We start from the raw sequence: 24060 nt of genomic DNA on the forward strand, positions 1-24060 counted from the left end.
TCATGAAACATGCACACCTGGCATTTTTATCAATTTTACCTTTTCTCATTGCCAGTTGCTCCTGCTACTTGTTGAAAATATTTAAATATTTAAAGTCATTGAACATTTTAAATTGTTTTAAAATGTCTGTTGACCATGTTGAAACATGACTATAGACTTTGATTTTAGATGATAAAGTTCATTATCAATGTTTTAATGTCTGTCCACTTTTTGCATAGCTCAGTTTTATAAATATATCATCACTTGATCTGATCTTTTATCATTTTATCCATTCTTCTTGTGTTTTCTGCTTTTTTCTTCTACCTTCCATTTAATGTTTATTCACCTAGCTTTGTTTATTGTCATTACTTGCTCATACCATATGCAGTCATCTCTTCATCTCTCCTGTATGCATAACATGATGCATTTATCATCCAGCTTTTTTCAAAGTTCAAGCCTCTTTCTAATGCATATTATGTCTACCTCATTTCTCTCTAGTTTTGCAAATTTTTCACATTCAATATCCATTTCTTTATTTCATACTGTCTTCTTTTCACAGGAAGAGAGAGAGAAATCCTTTGCAAACATAGACAATATGCCTTTAAGTGTCTTGCAGTCTTTTAATCTTGCTTCTGTACTCTTAATGCAACCACTCCAAGGTTAATTTAGCTCATCTTCATTAGTTATTAACTGAGCTGTATAAAAAGTTGATACATATGACTACTATGTATATATTGTATTTGAGGTTCTAGTTTTATGTCAGCCTGTCAAAAACTCTCTCAAATCTCTTGTAAACCTATTTTTCACTGAGTATAAAATATGGAGATTCTATCTACTTCCTTCTTTGCTTCATATTAATTAATGCCACCTCACCTGGCACTGGGCTTTTATGTTCTGTTACTATCACATGGGGTTTTGCTATGTTCATCTTATTATTTGCAATTCTTCACCTGGTTTTCATTCAAAAGCTGTTAATTAGTCATATAAGTTTTGACAGCTAACCAGTCCTGAATTCTTTTATTTATTAGATGACAAGTTTTAAACATAGGGTAGATGAAATAAATCTATGGCATTCATGTTCTTCTAAGAAGCTTTAGCATAAGAGTGTTAAGGTGCATGGCTCAGTGGTTAGAGCATTGGGCTTCCATTCATAGGGTTGTTAGTTTGATTCCTGGATGGGCCTGTTGTATTCTTGAGCATGACACTTTATTTCACGTTGCTCCAGTTCACTCAGCTGTAGAAATAAGTTGCGATGTCACTGGTACCAAGTTGTATCAGCGTTTGCCTTTCCCTTGAAGAACATCAGTGGCATGGAGAGGTGGGGGAGACTGGTATGCATGGACCACAGGTTGGGAACCATTGTCCTACAGTATTAGTGGTGGTTCAAATTTAATTGTTATTGACAGAGATCCTCATCATCATTGATGTCAGTTGTATCATGGAGAAGATCATCTCTCAAACATTTAAACGTCATCATCCTCTCTCAACTATAACTTGCATGTGCCATGTATTCCATTCCATTCCAGGCTCTTGCACATGTTTTTGGAATGACACTCATGATTCCTACATCAATGACCAATCGACAACTCCTATTATTCCTGTTATTTCCAGGCAATGTTTGACAAGCTGCTGCAGTCTTCTTCTTCTCTCATTGCTCGGTAAGGTGGGGAACATGTTTACAGTTGCTCATTGGTCATTTTCTCTATTAATTTGACATTGAAAACCATCCAGAGTATCTGGGCATATTAGCCATTGAGGGACTTGGTCATGGATTTAGTAAGAATCTGTCAAGGAGGATTGTCTCCACTGCTGTTTCACTGTTTTTGTTTCTTTTGGTTTTGAGGTCACATCTCACCAGAGTTAGCTTCCATTCTTCTTTGACAAAAAAAAATATATATATAATACCAGTAATTAGCTTTACAACTGCATTTCAGACGTTGGTTGGTATGTTGTAAATAATCATCCTTGACTTTATCATATGATTTCTTTTTAAATGCTGACAAAGATTAATTCTGTAAGATGAATGCAGATGTTGACAGAGATTAACAGCCTTCATATTCATCTTGAATTGTCTGGTAAACTTATAATAATTGTAAGAACAAGGAAATATGTGAACAAGGCAGTCTGTGTAAATATTTTCCTTGAAATGAATTGAATGGAGGTCACAGAAACTAAATTCTTCATTGTTAATTCTTGTAAGGAAATAGCCATAGAGTGTAACAACCTTGACATGGCAGTGGAGTAAAAAGAAATTAATGTACTGGAATTGTTGTCTAATTCAACATTATTGAATTGTTGACACATTATCAAAGGCATTCCAACCATGACCATCAGTTTTAAAAGACTAATCATTACTAGATTATCTGTGACCTTTTTGTTGTTTGAAGGAGATTTGGCTACTATTTCTTGCAGGTCACCTGACCTTATTGGTTTGTTATGGAGTTAATGATTGATGCAGTCGGCTTTCTTTCTTCCCCTTTCACTTAATAAGTTATATGTTGAATTTCTTTCAATCAGATATATTCCACCTTGTGCATTTTAAGATAATTTTCAGTCATCTTGCCATTATCCAGTATGTCCTTCATTTTTAGGATGGTAGCATATGCTTTAAATGAGATTTGGCAGCTTGAGCGACCACAGATATGCTCTGTTGTCAACTCTTACTCAGTAGATATATCTGTCTGATAGTAATTGTATCTGATGGCCAACATGCTAAAATGTTATGAAATTTATTAGTTTAGAGAAGTTATTGCTGGAACATAGTAGTAGAAGATTTTAAGACAATCACCATCACTTTTCAAACTTCATTTCTTTTTGTTAGGTATGTGGCTAGGAAAAGAATTGAATTGACCCCAAGATGTTATTTATATTATCAACTACAGGAGAAATAAGCAATGTTAATTGCTTCATCATTTGAACTAAAATCTTGTAATGTATCTAGTTTAAGAAACACCACTGTCTTGGCTGTTTCCTTGTTTTATTGCTAGCTTATCTATTAAAATAAGCTAGATTGAATGAATTGGACTGAAGTTAGTCATTCATGTTTGTTTTTAGATTAATTTTTCTATGTTGGCTTTTGGTCCACAAATTGCTTTAGTTTTTTAGCCCTAGGCCAGCTCCAGTTGAGTAAATGTATGATCAAAGGCATTGTTGCTTTAATATTATTTTTTTAAATAGCATATCTCAAGTTACATCATCCAATGTGTCCCATCATTTTAAAGTTGGTGCAATGATTTTGGGAGATTTGACTACTATTTGTAGCAGGTCAGACAACCACTTTGAGGTTCCTTTCTAAGAATTATTTTGCAGTTAATATGTTACCTTTATAAACTGGGCTATCTATTGTACAGGATAGATATCCAAAGGAAAGTAAAGGCTGAAAGTGAATGCTAAGGGAAGAACCCAAGAGGATTTGACTGAACAGGTCAGTGGTCAAGCAGGAAAAGGGTGGGTGAATGGAGAAACTGAGAGAGGAGAGAGAGAATGGTAGAAAAAGGTAGAGTGAGTGAGAGGAAGGTGCCATGGTGCAAAGAGAGGAAATAGTAAGGGAGGACAAACCATAATGAGGAGAGAAAGTTAGGGAGGGACAGAAGGGAAAATAGTTGATGGAGATGGACAGAAGGAAGAAATGGAAGCAAGGTGAAGAAAAAACGAAATGCAAATAGATACAAAGGATTGTAGAGAGAAAAAAAGGGGCTAAATAAAGGAGGGGTGTGCATAGAGAAAGATGGAGAAAGGTAAAGTGAACCCAAGATATTTTAGAATCTAAAATATAGATGACACCTGTGTCTGCTTAGAGACAGCCAATGTTAAATTTTACTGCCCTCAACCTTTTTCCTTTTTACATGTTAAGGTCATCTCTACAGATTATCGCTAGCACTGATTTTGCTATGGTGTTTTGTGTCCAAGACATCAGATATAAACAAACAATGAGATCAAAGATGAAAAAATGGGTAATGGTCGTATATACCATATGTTGGGAGTTTTTGCTCCTTCATTAACATTTAAAAAAAAAAACTGACTGGATATTCCAGGTCTATATTTAACTTCCAGTGTGGTATTTTATTGGTAAAAACAAGTTATAATTTTGACAGTTGATAATGTCAGCTATCTAACAGATCAGACAATTTCGTATAATTATTAATTCTTCTACATATTTTTGTTAAGATGACATGTCTCACAAAGCTGATAGATCTGCAGCTAGAATGTCGACTGGCTAACTCCATAACATAAAAATAGCTCAGTTTTCTTGTTTTGTTTGTAATATGTTGTATGTTTTATTTGTTTAGTTGGTTTTAGAAAGAGGAGTAGCATGCACTGCTATTTTAAAGTTTTTCTAGATGAGAGCATTGGATGAGGATTGGGGAGTTATTGTTTCATTTGGGTAGGAAGAGAGTTGTGTTGCTACCAGGGCAGATGTGATTGAGCAGAGCCATGGCCAAGTGACTAGGTTTGAACCACAGATTTGTTTTACTTGTTATACTATCAAAGTCTCTGCCTAATGACTACATTGTTGTACACTCTGACATGTATAGAGTGCAGTGTGACAGTCCTGGATATATTGCATTTTCTTCACTAACCAGTCTGTTTTAACATACCTATAGATTTTGGTGATGGCTACAAAGGTCGTATTTCAATGTGATGTAGTTGGAGGAAATTATTAAATCTGACAACTTAAAATCCATTAATATTTGTCCAGTTTTAGTCTCACTCATCATTACCATCATCATCATCATTTTATATTCTGACACAAACTCTTTTAAGGAATGGTTGGTGTTAAGAAGGGCATCCAGTTGTAGAAACCATGCCAAATCAGACGAGTCTGGTGCAGCCTTCCAGCTTGCCAGTCCTGGTCAAACTGTACAACCCATGCCAGCATGGACAATGGACATTAAATGATGACGAATCATGTTATAACCCATTCTGTTACTATCAGAATTTGATCCCTCAATTTGATGCCTCTTTAGTTGCTCTTTCTTTCTCTAGTGCATATATTTTTTGTCCTTGTATCAGTTTATCTGTGATACTATATCAATTTATGATATAATTATACTAGTCATAGTTCATAGGAAATACCCATCTCCTGTCATAAATACCTGATTAACTATGGCAATGATAACTAATGCAGACCTACTTTACTGGATATTATCAACTTAATGACTATCTTTTCTCATAGCTCTGCTACTTTCCTTTCCTTACATTCATATCCTCAGTGACTTTTTCAACTATATAGGCTCCCAACAGCTGGTTTGTCTGTTGGGTCTATACAAGCTTGTCACTGCACATTCAAATGCCGTCTGTAAAACTCCACCTACCTATTTCAAACTAGCAACATCACTAGCTCCTTCCATTACCTAAAACAATTTGTCCTGTAGCCATCCTCAACACCTACTAAACTCTTCAACATCAGCCTCCCTCTTTCTCTCTCTACATCTATCCTAATTTTTGAAAACATGCTACAGTGTGTCCCATTCCAAGAATCACAACCTGTCTGATCTTGTCAACTATTGTCCTGTTGCATTCATTTCTAAAACCTCAAAAATAATGTAGATGGCCATCAACAGCAACTTTCTCTGACAATTTGAATATCTCCCTATCTTTCTCTTTTATGATCACCACTATAGTTTTCATAAAACTAGATTTACTGGAGATTTGCCCTCCTGTGTCAATGGACTTTCACCTCAAAGAAACTTGGCGAAAGCATCGTTATTACCTTCAACATTAACAAAGCTTCCAGCCATGTCTGACATGCAAATCTCCTGTCAAAATTATCTAGCTGTAGTCTCCATCCATCTTTCATCTCTTGGATCATCAGCATCATGTCTGATCACACTTCCAGTGTTTACTAATATGGTTAGCTTCTCTATCCAACACTTTAAACTGTGGTGTGTTTCATGTTTGGTCCTGTCTCCATCCTCTTCCTTCTGTACATCAATAGTCTACATGTTGCCACCTCCAATAATGCCTTCATTCTTTTCTATCCTTTCGCACTCAAGCGTCATCCACATACAGCCAAATCTGCACTTAATCCATAGATACACACCAACATTTAGTTTGCAACCTTTAGGATTTCGGTTCCAATTCCATTGATATTTGCTTAGTTCCTGTTATGTCCTGGAGGTTGATTCCATCAATAAACACCCACTTCTCTCTACACACACATTTTACTTTTATAGTATTTGTGTATTTTATTGTAGTCAAACATGTTTTGTAATGACGTACTTGTTGAGAAGCTTGCTTCAAGTAAAACTGCATATTTTGAAATTCTTCTCCAGTTGAAGTTATTGTCAAAATAAACATGACCAATGCTGTGCAGCTTTCTCTTCCTGCATTTCATGCCAACCTATGTGAAGGTCAAAGTTTTCTTAAAATAGTTTATATTTCCGAGTATTTATTTATTTTGACTGAAAGGTAAATATTTGTGTTTGCTGTATTCATAGCACCACAAAGGAAACATTGAAACTATAGTACAATGTCACACAAGCTGAACAAATGTTAGACATAAGAAAAGTGATTCTCTAACACACAAATACCAGCATCTCTCTCCACCTCCAAAATATTTGTGAATTTACCTTCTCTCCTTTCTCTTTATTAATGGTGTGACAAAATAGACTTTTGTCCAAATAATTCTTCTTCACTACTTGTATTTGATAAAGTAAAAAAACAAAAATGGAAACCTTCATGGCTGTGTGGGTAAGAAACTTGCTTAGCAACCCAGTAGTTTTGGGTATAAGTCCCACTGTCTTCTATTATAGCCCCAAGCTGATCAATGCCTTGTGAATGAATTTGATATGTGAAAACTGTGTGGAAGCCCATTATATATACAAATGTGTATCTTGCTTTGTGTCTGCGTTTGTACCCCCCACAACTTGACAAGTATTGTTGTTTTATGTCCCGAAGACTTAGTGGTTTGGCTAAAGAGACTGATAGAATAAGTACCAGACATAACAGAATAAGTGTTGGGATCAATTTGTTCTACTAAAACTCACCAATGCTGTGCCTTAGCATGACCACAATCCTGTGACTGGAACTAGTAAGATAAAAGATATCAATCTGTTCACTTTTCAATCCTCAGACCCCACCCCACCCCTTAGGAGTGCTTGATCCCTCCTCTGAGAAACCATGCACCATTTAATAGAGTGAGCTGGATGCTTTTCTGTGGTACCAGTACAAGTGTGTTTATGCAGCACCTGCAACAGGTACTTTTTATGTAGTACTGGCACCTAAAAGACAATCCTATATGTATGGAAGACAAACATTTTATTTAGCTTGACACGTCTTTTCAAGTACAGCATATCACCACATTTCCCAGTCCCTTTTCATTCCCTCAGTGAAGCCCAGCATCTGAAGATCCTTTCTCACCACTTCATCCCACGTCTTTCTGGGTCAACTCTATTCACAGGTTCCCTCCACAATTAGAGCTCAGCACTTCTTTACACAGCTGTCTTCATTTATATGCATCACAGGACCCATCCAGCACAGTCTTCTCTCTTGCACACAACATCTGATGCCTCTTATACCCAGTTTTCCTCTTAAATCATTTACACTCGGTCATGCATACACACTGACATTACCCATCCAGCAGAGCATGCTAGCTTCATTTCTTTCAAGCCTTTGCAAGTCCTCTGTAGTCAAAGCCCATGTTTCACTGCCATGCAACATAGCTGTACATACACAGGCATCATGCACTCTGCCTTTCACTCTGAAGGAGAAGCCCTTAGTTACCAAAAAATTAGAAGCTCCCTGAACTTTGCCCAGCCCATTATTATGCTAGTAACTGCTTTCAAAACTTCTTCCACCACTGCTAATTTGGTCTCCTAAGTAACAGAAGGTATCTACTACTTCTAATGTATCTCCCTGAGTATTTGAGGGAGTCTGTTGTCTGTGCATTTTTAGTGCATATTGTACCCACACATTTGCTGCACACAAAGGCTATCTTTGTTAACCTTCCTGTGATATCACTACACCTCTTGTATGCCCAAAGCTTGCACTGGGTACAGCTTATGGAATTTCTACCAACACACTTACATATTGAGCAGGGCCATCTACCTGAAGGCAGTTGTGATTTGTCTGTTTTCCTACTTACTAGGACTTGGTTTTTGCTAAATGAACTCTATAGCCCTTAGATTCCAGGCCTCGCTTCCACACCTGAAATTTTTTCTCTAGATCAGGTAGTGATTCAACTTTAAGAACAAGGTCATCAGAGTAGAGGAGCTCTCAAGGGCAGCTGGTCTTGAATTCTTCCGTTAAGGCCTGGAGGACTAAGATAAACAAAAGGGGGCTGAGAGCTGTGAAAACCTACCTGTACACCATAAAACAGAATCTGAAGACATACCCAGACCTTGTCTGGGTTCAGGAATCATTAAAAAAGAATTTAACTGGAAATTAATAGTTTCTCTTAGCTTCCGCATTTCTCTATGCCTGGGTGGTGGTGGTGGTGGTGTGTATGTATTTTATCTGTTTACAGAGTCTCTCTGTATATCCTTACCCGTAACCCTCTTTTTGTGCCAAATAACAAAATTATAAGAAACTTAATTGATTGTAGTATGGTGTCTTTGATTTATTAAGAACTGCTTGTTTTAGGCTAGACAAAATGTCTCCTCCTACATACAGTATCGATTCCTAATTCAACTCAATTGTTGCAGATCTCTAAGCATCCACTGATTTATTCAGTTCTCAAATTGTATGTATATATATATATATATATATATGTTTTTTTTTCACTCTCTTTCATTCATTCACTCATTCTGTCTTTCTCTCTCCTATACCACTTGTCATGTGTACCATCTCCTCCACCCCACCTTATGTTTTTGCTTTAGTTAAATATCTCCAATTGAAATACTTCCTCCTCCGCAAAATTATTATTCCCTCCTTTCAACCGCTACTTTCTGTGTTCTGGTACCTTTTCTAACCCCTTTCTCTGTAGACTAGTGCTTATCTGACTGCTGACTGATTTTATTGATTTTTCTGATAGCCATAACATTTGCTCTAGCAAAAGGAACAGTTTTTATTTTCCTCTTGACTGTTAAATTTAGGTAAGAACACATCTAACCATTATTATTGTTTGTTACTATAATATTAATTAATAACTGCCAAATGGTTGAGAAACCAAAACTGATTAACTCTTCAATTTCTGAGTGTTTTGTGCAGCTTGTGTGTGCTGCTACAATTTCCTTCATATTTATGTTTAGGATACCTTACTACAGTGTTTCATTTTATCTCATTTGTTTTTCTTTCTTTAGATTAATTTGCTTAATTAATAACTAATATGAACTTATTTATGTTTCTTCTTTCCAGACTGGTACACCATGTCTGCCAAAGCAATTTCTGAGGCAAAGGGGAAAGAGTTATTAAACCGCCATTTGAAAGATGAGGCTGCGAAGAACCGTGTCGTGACCATTACTGAGGATACTAACTGGGATGAAGTGGAACAGAATAACCGATGGCTTTTCTCTGAGGTAGACTGTTGTTGATTTATGCAAATGTGTGTGCACGTGTGTGTGTGTTTATGTATGTGATTTTATAGGATTGTTTGTAAAAAAAAAAAAAAAGGATCAGCCCTTTGCTGAAGGCCTCTGTATATTGTATCATGTTGTTACCTTTCTTCCAAGTAGTTTGTTTATTTACAATCATTTCAAGGTTATGTCCTGTTTTTCAAGGTCAATCTTTTGTGTATGACATAATTCTATCTAAATTCTAATATTTCTTTAAACATGAATGTATTTATTATTGGTTACTTTAGGTAAAAAAATTGAATCACTTTGTCTCTCTTGAAATGAAATAATTTTAATAAGGTACTCTATTGAATTTATGTGTATATCTAGAGTTAATGGCTACCAGCATATTTCAAGAAAAGAGTGTTTTTAATTAGATTAAAAATAACTTTTATAGAAGTGTTTGAAAATTTCAAAGGAATTCAATTCTGTCTCCCATGGTTTACTCTTCAATAACACAAATAACAAAAAGGACAAATTATTGTATTCTATAAGGATAGTTTTTTAAATAAAAAATTTTACTTTATAGATAATGCATTTTAAGATTTGTAGATAATTTATTTAAAATGTATGCCTATGTACACTGCAGCAGTTAGTTGCATGTCTTTTTTTTTGTCTTGTGAACATTAATTCAAATCAAGTTTTAGTCAAGACTCTCAATTAAAAGTTTGATTTAAAAAAATTATTATTCATCTGTGGATTGACTGAATGGGTATGGCAGTGCCCCAGCATGGCTGTGACCTTTAGGGCTGGAAATATAGGCATAAAGGAATGTATAGGTAAAAAGTATTAATCTACATTTCAAATCATAAATTGACCAGTATATCTTTTGATCTACATCATTTAACAATTATCCCAAACCTATTCTTTATTTAGGTCAGTGATTCTGGAACTAGTTTTTTACCTATGGATCTCTTTGGTTCCTATTTTACTGAAATGGACACTCACAGCCATTTGATGTTTAAAGAAAAAATCCTTATATTTTTATGATTAAATATTATTAGGAATTGTATTTAAAAAATAAATGAAAATATTTTGAGTTTTGTAAAAGCGGAGCCAATTTATTGCACTTAAATTTTAATAAAATCTTGTTTGGACCTCAAGGATCATATGGATCCTAATTGAGAACAATTTCTTTAGATAATTTTCCTTTTTAATTACTTAATTTTCAACTTTACTTTGTTTGAACTGGTACTGCAGTGTTTAATCTTCACTTTCTTTTCATCTCGGTGTTAATTCTTTTGGGAATAATTTCTATTTACTAGGTTGCCTACTGAGTTTAATTATTAATGAAAATATTCAAGAGTTTGGAGGGGGTTTAATAAACTATCTCTAATTTTATATGTCAGAATGTATTAGTGGCTTTGATTAACTAAAATTTCATGCTAACCTTCCCGTTATAAGAACTTGAAAAGAGATTTTAATTTTAAATATGAAAATTTTTTTAGCAGGAGGAGTCTTGTGTGGGGTGGTATTAAAGAGGTTAATCTTGGTTATACTTGTTCAGTTCAGCTGGGTTAGCTGTTGACCTATCAGTAACCAATGAACTTGTTGCATTTTATAGGATGTTTAATATAAATAACTATCAACTTGCTCACCTGACAAAATTTTGTCAAACCAGTTTTTTTTTTCTTTATCTTCTTTTCAGCTATGTCTCTAAAATAATGTCTCCTCTCTATTACAGTTAATTAACTTTGCTCTTTTTGCTAATTACCACCCCACTTTTTCTCTTGTTACTTCTTTCCTTGATTAGATCTTCTGCACTTTCTTTTCTCATTCTGTTTCTCCCTTTTCCTACACTACTCTTTCTTGGGCCCCTTTTAAGTGTTTTTTGACTTTCCTCTTAAGTTAACCTTACTTCCGTTAGATAATCCTTTTTCTCTCTCGTTATTTAGGTCTTTTCTACCTTCCATTGTGATGTCTTCTTTCCTCTCTCCCCCTTTCAACATTTTTTCCACCCCTTCCCTTATAAACTCTCATCCTATGCAAGCTCTCCTGCCTTTTTCACCTTCCTTAAGTCTAAACTCACTTTCTCTTCTTCCCTTACCATAACATCTCCCCTTTTCATCTTTGATTTTTCACTTCCTCCTACTTTAAATCTTGTGTATTTTTTACTAAGTTTATTCCTTATATATATATATATTATATATATATATATATATATATATATATATAATAACTTCCTGGATCTGGAGAAAAGGACAGTAGCCATGACTTTTACAGACACCCTTCCCCACTAGATTAGTGATGTTGCTACCATTAATGTTCAGCTTGAACCTTTGTAAGTCAATGTTAAATGGCATTAATAATAATATTGCAGACAGTAACAGCTTTTCCCCAAATTACCTCTGCTGTCCTCTTTTCTGTTCTTTCAGTTAAAAAATATTCTATATCTGTATTGCGTATATAAGTACATATATATATGTGTGTATATACTCCTCTGTAACAGAGTCAGCATACTCGTGTGTGCCTCTGTGTGTGCGTGTATGCCTTTCATTGAGGGTGCATATGTGTGTATGTACTTGTAAATGAGAGTATCGTGTATATGGGCATATGTCTGTATGTATTTGTAGATGTATTCTTTTCTGGTACGACTAAGGGTTTATAAGTGTATGCAATCCTCTTTACTGGCCAGTTACTTCACTCATTGTAATTTAAGAATACTCTACAAGTACTTTGTACTTAGACAGTTTTCTTGTTACAAGCTTTCTTTTGTCTTTTGTTTGCTCTACTTAGTCTTTCCTTCTTTATTTAGACTTCATCTTTTCCTTTTGCCTTACTCTTTCTACCCCCCCCCTTCCAATTCTAACTTTCTACCTCATCCCCACACTATTCCTGGCTCTCCTTCACCACCTTCTCTTCTTCCCATTCCTCTGTTTTTCCTTTCAACTTTAATTTCTTCATCATTTACCTGCCCACAGACCAACTTCAATTTCTCTCTCGCTCTTATAACAAATAAACATAGTGAACCCTTTCAAGAATTTCCTTAAATGTTGCCAAAGCAAAAATGCTGTGGGAAGAAGAGCTGTCTGTTTTTAAACAACTGTCTCTTCAAGGGAAAGGAAAGAAATGTTTCATGTGAAAACTAAGAAAGAATATATTGAGACAGGATGAGGAGAAATGGGTTGGATAGGAAGTGGATATAGGCAGTGTATTAGAGAAAGCGAAAAGGAATTAAATCTGTTTCTTTGTCCTGTAGCTAGAGATCAGTAAATGCAGGAAAAAAATTGTGAAAATCGTGAAACTAATTGGGTGCCACTTTAGTATGTTATCTACCTGGCAATTTACACTTTAGCATGCAGTCAAACTCTAGTTGTAAACCCTAACTTCAATCTTAAACTCTGATCCTAACCCTAGTCAGGACATTTCATCCATGGACCATGGATACTCTGGTAGACAGTACACCAAAGTAGCACCAATAATTGAATGGGTGTGCAGGTATTGACGAGGGGATGGGGGTGGAAGGTAGTTGGTGTTGTAAGGAGGAGAAGTGGTTGATTGTGGATTAAAGAATTAACGAAACAATATTGACAGATAGTGCATTTCAAAGTGTGCAGGTGATGCACTAGATATGGCTGGTAAAAATAGAGAAGAAATGTTGAGTGACTGGGATCTGGTGTTTTAGATTAGTTGTGGTAATTTGAGTTGTATGGATGAGTGACTTCACTGTTGGAAACTTCATCTTGATGTTATGGTTGAAGAGAATACATAGCACATGGGCACACACACACACACTGACAGACAGACTGTTGGGCAGAGAGACTGACTGACTGTTGGACAGAGAGACTGACTAACTGGCTGTCAGGCAGAGAGGCTGACAGACAGGCTAGCTGAATGGCTGAGAGACTGACGGACAGGCTAGCTGAATGGCTGAGAGACTGACGGACAGGCTGGCTGGCTGACAGAGACTGACTGACGGACAGGCTGGCTGGCTGACAGACGGACAGGCTGGCTGGCTGGCTGGCTGGCTGACAGAGACTGACTGACGGACAGGCTGGCTGGTTGACAAAGACTGACTGAATGGCTGGCTGACAGAGAGACAGACAGACTGGCTGACCGTCCATCTGTTCGTATGTTCCTGACACTGGAGAGCATTTGAAGTTAGCATTGTGAACTGATGAGAGTTATTGCCTATAAAATACTTCCTATTCTTATTTCGTTATTGCCCACAAAGGGCTAAACAGAGGGACAAACGAGGACAGACAAAGGGATTTAGTTGATTACATTGACCCCAGTGTGTAACTGGTACTTAGTTTATCAACCCCGAAAGGATGAGAGGCAAAGTTGACCTTGGTGGAATTTCAACTCAGAATGTAACGGCAGACGAAATACCGCTAAGCATTTCGCCTGTGGTAAGAATAGTTCCTATTCTTAACACAGTGAGTTCTTATTTCTCATAGCAGCTATTCATATGATGACTTCTGACAGAACATAATGACATAATGTGGGCTATGATTCTTTTTGCTTAATTGGTGCTATTTGAGGTACCCCGAAAAGAAAATAAGACAGGAAAGATCTTTGGTATTGAGAAAACAAAATAATATAAAGTAGAACAACGAAATAGTTGAATGAATATAAAGAAATTTTGTTAACTATTTGTAGGTTTTGGGAGATTGTTGGGATCTTTCTGGTTTTTGTATGTACCATCTAATTTTGTTCATATCTTCCCCACTGATGTAGTTTTGTGTACTGATGACAAAGGTCACATTAATTTTTTATTGAAATTAATACTAATGGCTTCAAACTTTGGCACAAGACCAGCAATTTCTGGGAGAGGGACAGTCAAGTACATCAACTCCACTGCTCAACTGGCACTTACTTTATCAACTCCGAAAGGATGAAAAGCGAAGTTGACCTCGGTGGAATTTGATCTCAGAACATAAAGACGGACAAAATGCCACTAAATATTTTACCCTGCCATGCTAACAGTTCTGCCAACTCACTGCCATATTGAAATTAATCATAATAAAGTTTGAAAATTTAGCCAATTGTAAACCTCTGTTATCAACATACTGACAATCATAATTTCCATGAGTTGATAGGAAAATGATAACATTACAAAACCTTAAAAGATTTAAAATTTTTTTGCTTTGATAAATAAAAAGAATTTGATGACAAAATTGAAAGATAACAGAAATACAATGAAATAAAATAAAAATGTAGTGAAAAGTTTTGAAATGAAAGAACAAAAATTGGTCATCATCATCATCATTTAATGTCCTTTTTCCATACTGGCATGAGTTGGACGGCTCAACTGGGGTTTGGGAAGCCAAGAGGCTGCACCAGGCCCCAATCTGATCTGGCAGTGTTTCTACAACTGGATGCCCTTCCTAATGCCAACCATTCCAAGAGCGTAGTGGGTGCTTTTTACGTGCCACCGGCACAGGGGCCAGAAGATCTGGCATTGACCATGAGCGGATGGTGCTTTTTAAGTGTCACCGGCACGGAAGCCAATCAAAGCAGCACTGGCATCAGCCATGTTCGGATGGTACTTTTTACATTCTACCGGCATGGGGCTCACAATTACAATTTCCATTTAATTTGATTTTGATATTGCTGATGTTGATATATGGCATGTTGCCCTACGATTCAAGATACTTTTAAGTGGGCTGGTTATGCGACATTAGTGTAGGTTACAGCTGTAGACTCACTTTATTTGCCGTTTCTTAGTCACAGCATGCCTACAGAGGTCTTGCTTTTTTGTAATTGCCTCTGTGAGGCCCAGTGTTCGAAGGTCATGCTTCACCACCTTGTCCCAAGTCTTCATGAGTCTCTCTCTACCCCAGAATCCTTCCATTGTTTGGGAGTGGCACTTCTTCACACAGCTCTCCTCATCCATTTGCAGTACATGACCATACCAACACAAACGTCTCTCTTGCATGCCACGTCTGATGCTTTTTATGTCTAACATTTCTCTCAGGGCGTTTACACTCTGTCGTGTGTGCACGATCCAGCAGATCATGCTAGCTTCATTTCCTTCTTATTCTGCTCTGTACTCAATAAGTTTCTACAACAGATTACAATTTTCATACCTTTGCCTCAACCCTAACCCCTAACCGTAACCCTACTCTTTGCACTGGTTCTAATACCTGGCTATAGAAACGGGCAAGTGCAATTTCTGGTATGTTGATAATAGGGGCTTCTGATTGACTAAAATTTCAAAATTTGTCAAAAATGAATTTGATTTTTGAATTTATTATGCAAGACTACATCCTGTAGAAAACTTGAACAAATCTTGACTGTACGGACAAAGATCTAATTGTAGCTGCGGAATAATTAAAAACTGAGCAAGAAAACTAATCAGAACTGAAACGGAATGGCATTATTAAATGCCAGCATATAAGCAAAATTGTTAAAAATAGTAGAAATCACCACAAATATTTTTTTATTACTTGGCACTGGCACTGAGCATGGTTGATGCCAGTGCTAGCTGACTGGTCCCGTACTGCTGACATGTAAAAAGCACCCACTATACTCTCAGAGTGGTTGGCATTAGGAAGGGTATCCAGCTGTAGAAACTTTGCCAGATCAGATTGGATCCTGGTGCAGCCTTCTGGCTTGCCAGCCCTCAGTCAAACTATCCAACCCATGCCAGCATGGAAAACAGACATTAAACGATGATGATGATGATATATTGATTATGAAAGGAGGTGGCTGATAGAACTAGAACCTTCTGTAGTATTTAATTACTTTATTTTGAGTTGAAATTCTGTAAGGATTAACTTTTCCATTTATTTATTCAGAGATTGATAAAATAGATACCAGTCATGTTCTGGGATTGAATTAATCAACTATAATTGACCTATTTGACCGCAAAATGTTCACCATGTCATGGTGTTGAAATTTGATTTATTTCACTAATTTTATTATTTCTGTTTATCATTTCAGAAACTAGTCGTTAAACCTGACCAACTGATTAAGAGACGAGGGAAGCTTGGTTTGATTAAAGCTGGTGTTGATTTAAATGGGGCTAAAGCATGGCTGTCAGAAAAGATTAACCAAGAAATTGAGGTAGGTACATCTCCATTTTGAATTTTGTATCAATAGACATTATTGACAATATTTCCTTTGCTTTAGTTTACTCAGTTGAAGGTAGACACCATTTACCTGACGGATTAGCAGAGGAAGATTCAAAGACCTGTTTGATTAAAAGGAATATTAGAGCTCTAGTGCCATGGAAGTTTTAAAAATAATAAAATCACAAAATTGGAACATTTAGGGAAGTAAACAATCAACATGATTAAAACCAAAAAGATTATTGGAGTTGAGAATTAAGATTTAAAATCATTGACTGGTAATTCACTTAAAATGACATTAAAATGATGATGGGCTTTTCATTCAGTTTCTGTCTGCCAATTCCATTCAAAGGGCATTGATTGGTCAAAGGCTATATTAGAAGAGACTTGCCCTAAGTGATATAACCTGAAATGATACACCCCCACCCCCCCATATATATGGTGCTGGAACCATGTAAAAGACACTGGTGCTGGTGCCATGTAAAAAGCACTGTTTGCTGGTGCCACACAAAAGGCACTGATTGCTAGTGCCATGTAGAAGGCACTCAGTACACTTGGTAAAGTGGTTGGCACTAGGAAGGTCATCCAGCTGTAGAAACCTGGTGTGGCCCCTGACTGTCCAACATCTACTTTCCATGTTGGTAGGGGTGGAATATATCTACAGTTCCTCATTGCCATTTTTCTTAATACTGTGTCCCTTCATGTGGGAGGCCAATAACAAGTTTTTATCTTTGAGGCTTTTCACAAACTAATAAATGAAATTATATGATCACATGACCTGTTAGAAAATGCCACATCATCCTCAGATTACACCCTAATTCTTTTACTTTTAATGGCTTAGTTAGGAGGAAGGGCTTCTCCTATGACATTTTCCCAGAGCTCTGTGAGTGGTAGGAAGAAGTGATTCTCAGACAGGCAACAAGGTCCAAATGACTTCATCATAGTCAACTTCAATAAAAGCCTTGATAGGCAAGGTGCTGGTACTACCTAACAACACAAACTGTTTCTGTGGTGGGTTTGGCTCTCCAGACCTCAGTCAACCCATGCCAGTATGGAAAATGGACATTAATCAATGGTGATGATGATGATGTTCACCAAATTTTATTTATGAGGCTATGGTAGAAGACATAGGCCCAAGGTGCAGAACAGTGAGATTCAACCTGAAACCACATAGTTAATAATAATAATAATAATAATAATAATAATTGTGTACAGTGCTCAGGTGCACTACAACTCATCTAAAGTGTATATATAATCAGGTGTAGTTTCGGCGGATTTCGGAAAGCATGAGGGCCTTAAAAGATGCAGTGTCATGGCAGTCAACAACTGACGCAGGCAGTTTATTCTATGCTTCAGCAACTCTGAGCGTGAAAAAATGTTTCCGAAAGTCATGGGAGCTGTGTTGTTTTCTGACTTTGTAGGCATGTCCATGTGTGTTAGACACATGGAGATCAAAAAGGTGTTCAGTGTTGTTGTTGGTGAGGTGGTTGATAACTTTGTGGGTGTTTACCAAGTCCATCGCCAGACGCCGGAGCTTCAGTGAATCCATGCCCAGGGAAACAAGGCGCTCAGAATATGGTAGGTGTCTGATGGAGGGTATGCGTTTGGTTGCACGTCTCTGGACAGATTCCAGGAGGTCAATGTTCTGAGCAAGATAGGGATTCCAAACTGATGATGCGAATTCCAAGTGTGGTCGTACCATAGCTGTATACAGTTTTAAATAGATGGCTGGAGAGCGGCTAACAAAAGTCTTGCTGAGTGATACCAAGACACCCTCGGCCTTCTTGGCAATTTTAGAGATATGCTTTGTCCAACGCAAATCACTGCTGACAGTGATGCCTAGGTCACGCTCGCAAGAGGATTTCTTGATATCAGTGTTGTGGAGGGAGTATGTGGATGCAGGGTTTTTTCTCCCAAAATGCATGGTGGTACACTTGTCCACAGCCAGTTTCAGTTGCCAGTCTGTGATCCATTGCTGCATTGTGTCTAGGTCTGATTGCAGGAAAGAGTTGTAGACATCAGGATCTGTCCTCTTGATTTCAAGGTACAGCTTGATGTCGTCTGATTATTTCAATACTGTGGCATTCTTTAAACTGGCATCTATGTCATTAATGTATGCCACAAACAAGAGGGGACCAAGGACAGATCCCTGTGGTACACCCGATGACATCTCATATGGTGTAGAATGCTGTCCTAGAACTGTGACTACCTCCTTTCGGCTGAGAATGAAGGATTTCAACCAGTTAAAAAGGTCATCCCTCACACCCATTGCAGAGAGTTTCACCATAAGCCTTTTGTGTGGCACAGAGTTGAAAGCCTTAGCAAAGTCAAGGTAGACAACATCCACCCATGAGCCACTGTCAGTGATCTGAGTAATGTTCTCAAGGAACTCGACAAGCTGATCACTGCAGCTGGAGTTAGGGACAAATCCATATTGTGAGGGTCGGATGAGACTGTGAGAGCTCCAGAAGTTCCAGAGTGTTTCCCTGACACATGATTCCATCAGTTTTGCAATACAGCTAGTGAGACTGACTGGGCGATAGTTGACAGGTGATGTGCGGTCGCTCTTTTTGAACAGAGGAATGACACTGGCAGTTTTCCACTGCTCCGGAGTAGCACCATTGTTGAGACAGTACTGGAAGAAAATAGAAAGCTGGTGTAAAAGGAAGTACCTGCCACATTTGAGAAGCAGGTATGTAACTCCATCGAGACCAGGGGGAGGCATAGTTGCGCTTATTTTGAAGGTGACGTCGCAGCATTGCAGGTGTAAATTCCATAGTTGTTATGGAATTTGCTGTTAGTGATGGTGAAGATGGTACATTTTGACTTTCAACAGTGAATATGTTTGCATAGCACTCGGCAATGAGTTCTGCGCATTCCTTGGGGTCGTCAGTGATCTGGTTTGTGTGAGGGTTGCGAAGAGGGCCCACTTGTGGGAGAAAACTTAACTAAATAGCATGCCTCTGTCTCAATAAAGATTAAAGGGGTGATAGCTGGTGCACTATTCATCACTGAAAGCCTACTTGATAAAGGCTGACCTATGTCTAAAAATAGTTTTCCAGCAAGCCTTCATATTTTCAAGCTTTTGATAAACATAATTGAATTAAATAGAAACCAATCTAAATACTCCTTATAATATTAAAAATATTTAGAAAGCCATGTAAGAACTATTGGAAAAAGTTGTTTTTATTAAGACCTATCTCTAAGCAAAGCTAATCCCCATTTCTACAAGTACACACAATTGCACACACCCTTATACATGATCACTAACCATATATATATATATATATATATATATATATATATATATAAAACTTAGATAACTTAAATTGGTTTTGGCCATTATTGCCCCAGGCCATGACTAACTCAATAGCATCACCTGGAAAAGTCTTTTAGTTAATTATTTCGGGACACCATGGACCACTCAAGCAAAGAGTTGTTGTTGTTGTTGGCTGAGACGTGCCCAGGTGTAGGTGGTTTATCTGGTATTTCCTGGAGGAATTTGTCCAGGTACTGTTGGAAAGTTGTGGGGTCTTTTCCTGCTTAAATTTCTTTTGGGATAACATGGAAAATAGCAGGACCATTTGCAATGAAGAAATCATGTCACAATGTTCTTATGTGATGTGATATCAACCTTTGTAGGGGACGCATTGCCTAGTCTTAGGTGAATTGTAAACATAATGCCAATATTGTTTGGATAATATTGGTGGAAATAATGTATTGCTTATGACAGTATTGCAGAGAATAGTTTCAGCTGTTTAAGTCAAGCCCAATAATCAAGTCCCATCATGCCATTTATTTATTAGTGATTGATCTTTGTGGTGCTTCGTTCCTCATTATGTCTTTTTTTTTAGGGGGACCACAATGGGCAACAGTATTCAAGGTGGGGCCTAGTGAATATGGAAAAGAGAAGGATGATGGTTTCATAATCCCTCGATTGAAAAGTTCTGAGGATCCATGAGCACATTCTGTGGGCAACATCATCTTTTTTGTTGATGTGCACTCTCCAGCTATGGTTACTGTCAACAGTTACACCTAAGTTTCTGATATTATCTGACTGTTCAAGTAGGTCTCCTGACGGTAATGTATATGGTTGTTTGAGTGTGCCCTCTTCTCCAGAGTGGATGAGCTCAAATTTTTATTCATTCAACTGCATATTGTTTTCTTTTGTGCCCATTGGATTACTGTGCATAGGTCCATCTGAAGTATCGTTCAGTCATATGCTCCCTTAATTACTTTCTGGAGCAAATATTTTGATTGTGTTATGTTTAATGGAATCTGCAAAGTCATTGATTTAGACAATAAAAAGAAGTGGACCCAGCATTGTACCCTGCAGGACTCTGCTTTACCTTTACCTATTCTGAGTTACTTGAAAGGTGATGTTCCCTTCCCTCTCTTATATTTGTTAATACCTTTGTTTACCTTTGATATCATTGTTTCACTTTAAGGATGCTCATTTACCCATCCATTATGATATTTCGACTGTTGTTCATTGTTTCAAATACATTTTAGCATTGTCGTTCTAGCCCTTTTTAAACAATCACATATTCGTCCCAAAGAATCAACCTTTAAATAAGAATTTTGCTTCCACTAGTGAAAGCTATACATATCTTTCAGAAAGCTCCATACCAATTTAACTTTATGGACAAATAAAGGGGCTTTTGTTAGCTTATCTCTCTGAAAAAATTGCTTCCTTTGCTGTTGAATAAAATAAACTTGCAGAGGGGAAGTTTCAATGTCCTCCTTCAATTTCCTTACACCATTTATGTGGTTGTTTCTGACAAGAAATTTTGCTTTCATGTAAAACAACTATATTTAGTAGCCATTATCCGTAATCTACTCCCAAAACACTTCAGTAGCTCTACTTTGCATCGCTTGCAAACTTATATGTTCTATGATCATTAAAGTGCAATGAGCTTCACAGTAAACCAGCCTTCAATTTCATTTTCTATTCCTAGGTTAATCGAAAACAACATAGATTGCCATGTTACTTGTAAACCTTCTAGGTAGTTCAATTATTTGGTGAAAAATATACCACCAAAGCAACATAAACTGTCCAATGGACAATTGTGTTTGCTAGTGTATATATATATGTAAATTGAACTACCTAGAAGGTTTAGAAGTAACATGGCAATCTATGCTGTTTCCGATTAACCTAGGAATAGAAAATGAAATTGAAGGCTGGTTATTGTGGAGGTCATTGCACCTTAATGATCATAGAACATATAAGTTTGCAAGCGATGCAAAGTAGAGGTACTGAAGTGTTTTGGGAGTAGATTATGGATAATGTCTACAAATATAGTTGTTTTACATGAAAGCGAAATTTCTTGTCAGAAACAACCACATATGATGATACACAGACAAGGAAAAAATACACTCATCTATTTTTTATACATACACATATATATATATATATATATATATATATATATATATATATATATATATAAATAAATGCTTGCTTTTATGTTCAGTTATAATAAAAACAATTTTACATAAATCTGATGGGTTACTCTATACTTTCATTGAGTACAAATTTATGCTTGACCCTTTCGTTACTGTATTTATTTTGAGATGCTCTGTGTTTCTTTCAATTACTTTAAATATAACAAAGAATTTAGTAAAATAATTTAGTTATCATTCAGCTAATGTTAGGAACATAAATTGTGACTAAGGTTTGATGGAAGATTTTGATTCAAAACTTATGAAAACAAGACATTTGTACTCAGACCCAGGGCCAGTTTCAGCCGGGTTGGTAACGAAAGGGTTAAACAAAAAGATTGTTGACAGTGACTTTGAAGTTTCAGTTACCTAAAGTACTGTTGGCATGCCTGGCCAAAACTTCGTCAGTGTCAGCAACATTCTTGCTTAGAAATAACACGCATGCGTGCACACACACACACACACACACACACACATGTATGTGTATATATATATATATATATATATATATATATATATATGGGTTGGATGATTTGACAGGAGTTGGCAAGTCAGAAGACTACTGTCTGCTTTGGCATGGATTGGATAGTTCATATATATATATATATATATATATATATATATATATATATATACACACACATGTATGTACACACACATGTATGTGTATATATAAGTGTTTGTGTGTGCATCATCATTGTTTAACGTCTGCTTTCCATGCTGGCATGGGTTGGACACTGTGATTGAAAACTGGTAAGCCAGAGGTGGGGGGTCTGCACTTGGCTTGACATCACTGCCTCCATGAGACCCAATGCATGAACTGTGCCTTTTACATGCCATTGGCATAGGTACCAGTCAGATGGCACTGGCATTGGCCACAACTACAATTTTACTCAGTTTGACAGGTCTTCACAAGTACAGCATATCACCCAATGATTGAAGGGTACTTTAAATGGGCCAGTTATGTGACACTGGCATTGGCCACAGCTACAATCTCACTTGGCTCGGTGGGTCTTCTCAAGCACAGCCTATCTCTAAAGGTCTCGGTTGCTTGTCATTGCTTCTGTGAGGCCCAACATTTGAAGATCGTGCTTCACCACCTGATCCCACGTCTTCCTAGGTCTACCTCTTCCACAAGTTCCCTCCACCATTAGAGTGCGACACTTTTTCACACAGCTATCCTCATCAACATGCAACACATGACCATACCAGTGCAGGCGTCTGTCTTGTACATTAAATCTGATGCTTTTCTTGTCCAACATTTCTCTCAGGGCATTTACACTGTCGTGTATGCACACTGACATTACCTATCCAGCGGAGCATACTAGCTTCATTTTTCACAAGCTTACACATGTCCTCAGCAGTCATGGTCCATGTTTCACTACCATGTAGCATGGCTGTTCACTCTGAGCGAGAGACCCTTTGTTACCAGCAGAGGTAGGAGATCTCTGAACTTTGCTCAGCCTATTCTTATTCTAGCATCTACACTCTCAGAGCATCCATTTCTGCTATTGACTTGGTCACCTAAGTAACTGAAGTTATCAACTACTTCTAGTTTTGCCCCTTTGGCATTTGTTGGAATCTATTTTCTATAGATTTTTGGTGTTTATTGTACTTGTGCACCTTCCACACACAAAATCTAATTTCCCTGTTAACCTTCCTCTGATATTGCTGCACCTTTTATGTGTCCATAGCTTTCACCAGGTACATCTATGGGGTTTCTGCCTACGCCTTTTCCTACAGATCAAGCAGGGCCATCCACCTGAAGGAATTTGTAATTTATCTGCCTTCCCATTTACTAAAACTTTGGTTTTCGCTATGTTAACTCTAAGGCCCTTTGATTCTAAGCCACACCTGAAACTTCTTCTCTAGTTCTTGTAGTGATTCTGCTATAAGATATATGGCATCCAGCTGTAAAAACCTTGCCAAAACTGAGCTTGCCTGTGCCATGTAAAAAGCACTACTCATCTCACCTGTGCTTGTGCCACGTAAAATGCACTAAGTCCACTCTGCTGAGTGGTTGGTATCAGGAAGGGAATCCAGCTGTAAAAATCCTGTGAAAACAGTCACAGAAGCCTGATGCAGGCTTTGGCCTGGCCAGTTCTTGTGGTACCATCTCAGCCATGCTA

The 24060-nt window shown here is 37.2% G+C and overlaps 1 protein-coding gene across 6 annotated transcripts in view; it reads left to right on the forward strand.

Annotated features, from left to right (window-relative positions):
* LOC115216353 (ATP-citrate synthase) overlaps positions 1-24060 on the forward strand; it is a 111441-nt gene that overhangs the window by 24846 nt on the left and 62535 nt on the right. For 5 of the 6 annotated variants that reach the window (XM_036506472.1, XM_029785599.2, XM_036506474.1 and 2 more), the window contains exons 2-3: positions 9277-9437; positions 16362-16484. In XM_036506472.1, coding sequence (XP_036362365.1) covers positions 9288-9437; positions 16362-16484 — 273 coding nt within the window. In that variant the 5' untranslated portion in view covers positions 9277-9287. Of the gene's footprint in view, positions 1-8863; positions 9015-9276; positions 9438-16361; positions 16485-24060 lie in introns of those variants that run through there. The other variant, XM_029785598.2, reaches the window with a different exon arrangement.

Source organism: Octopus sinensis, linkage group LG10, assembly GCF_006345805.1.
Source record: "Octopus sinensis linkage group LG10, ASM634580v1, whole genome shotgun sequence".
Taxonomy (NCBI): Eukaryota; Metazoa; Mollusca; class Cephalopoda; order Octopoda; family Octopodidae; genus Octopus; species Octopus sinensis.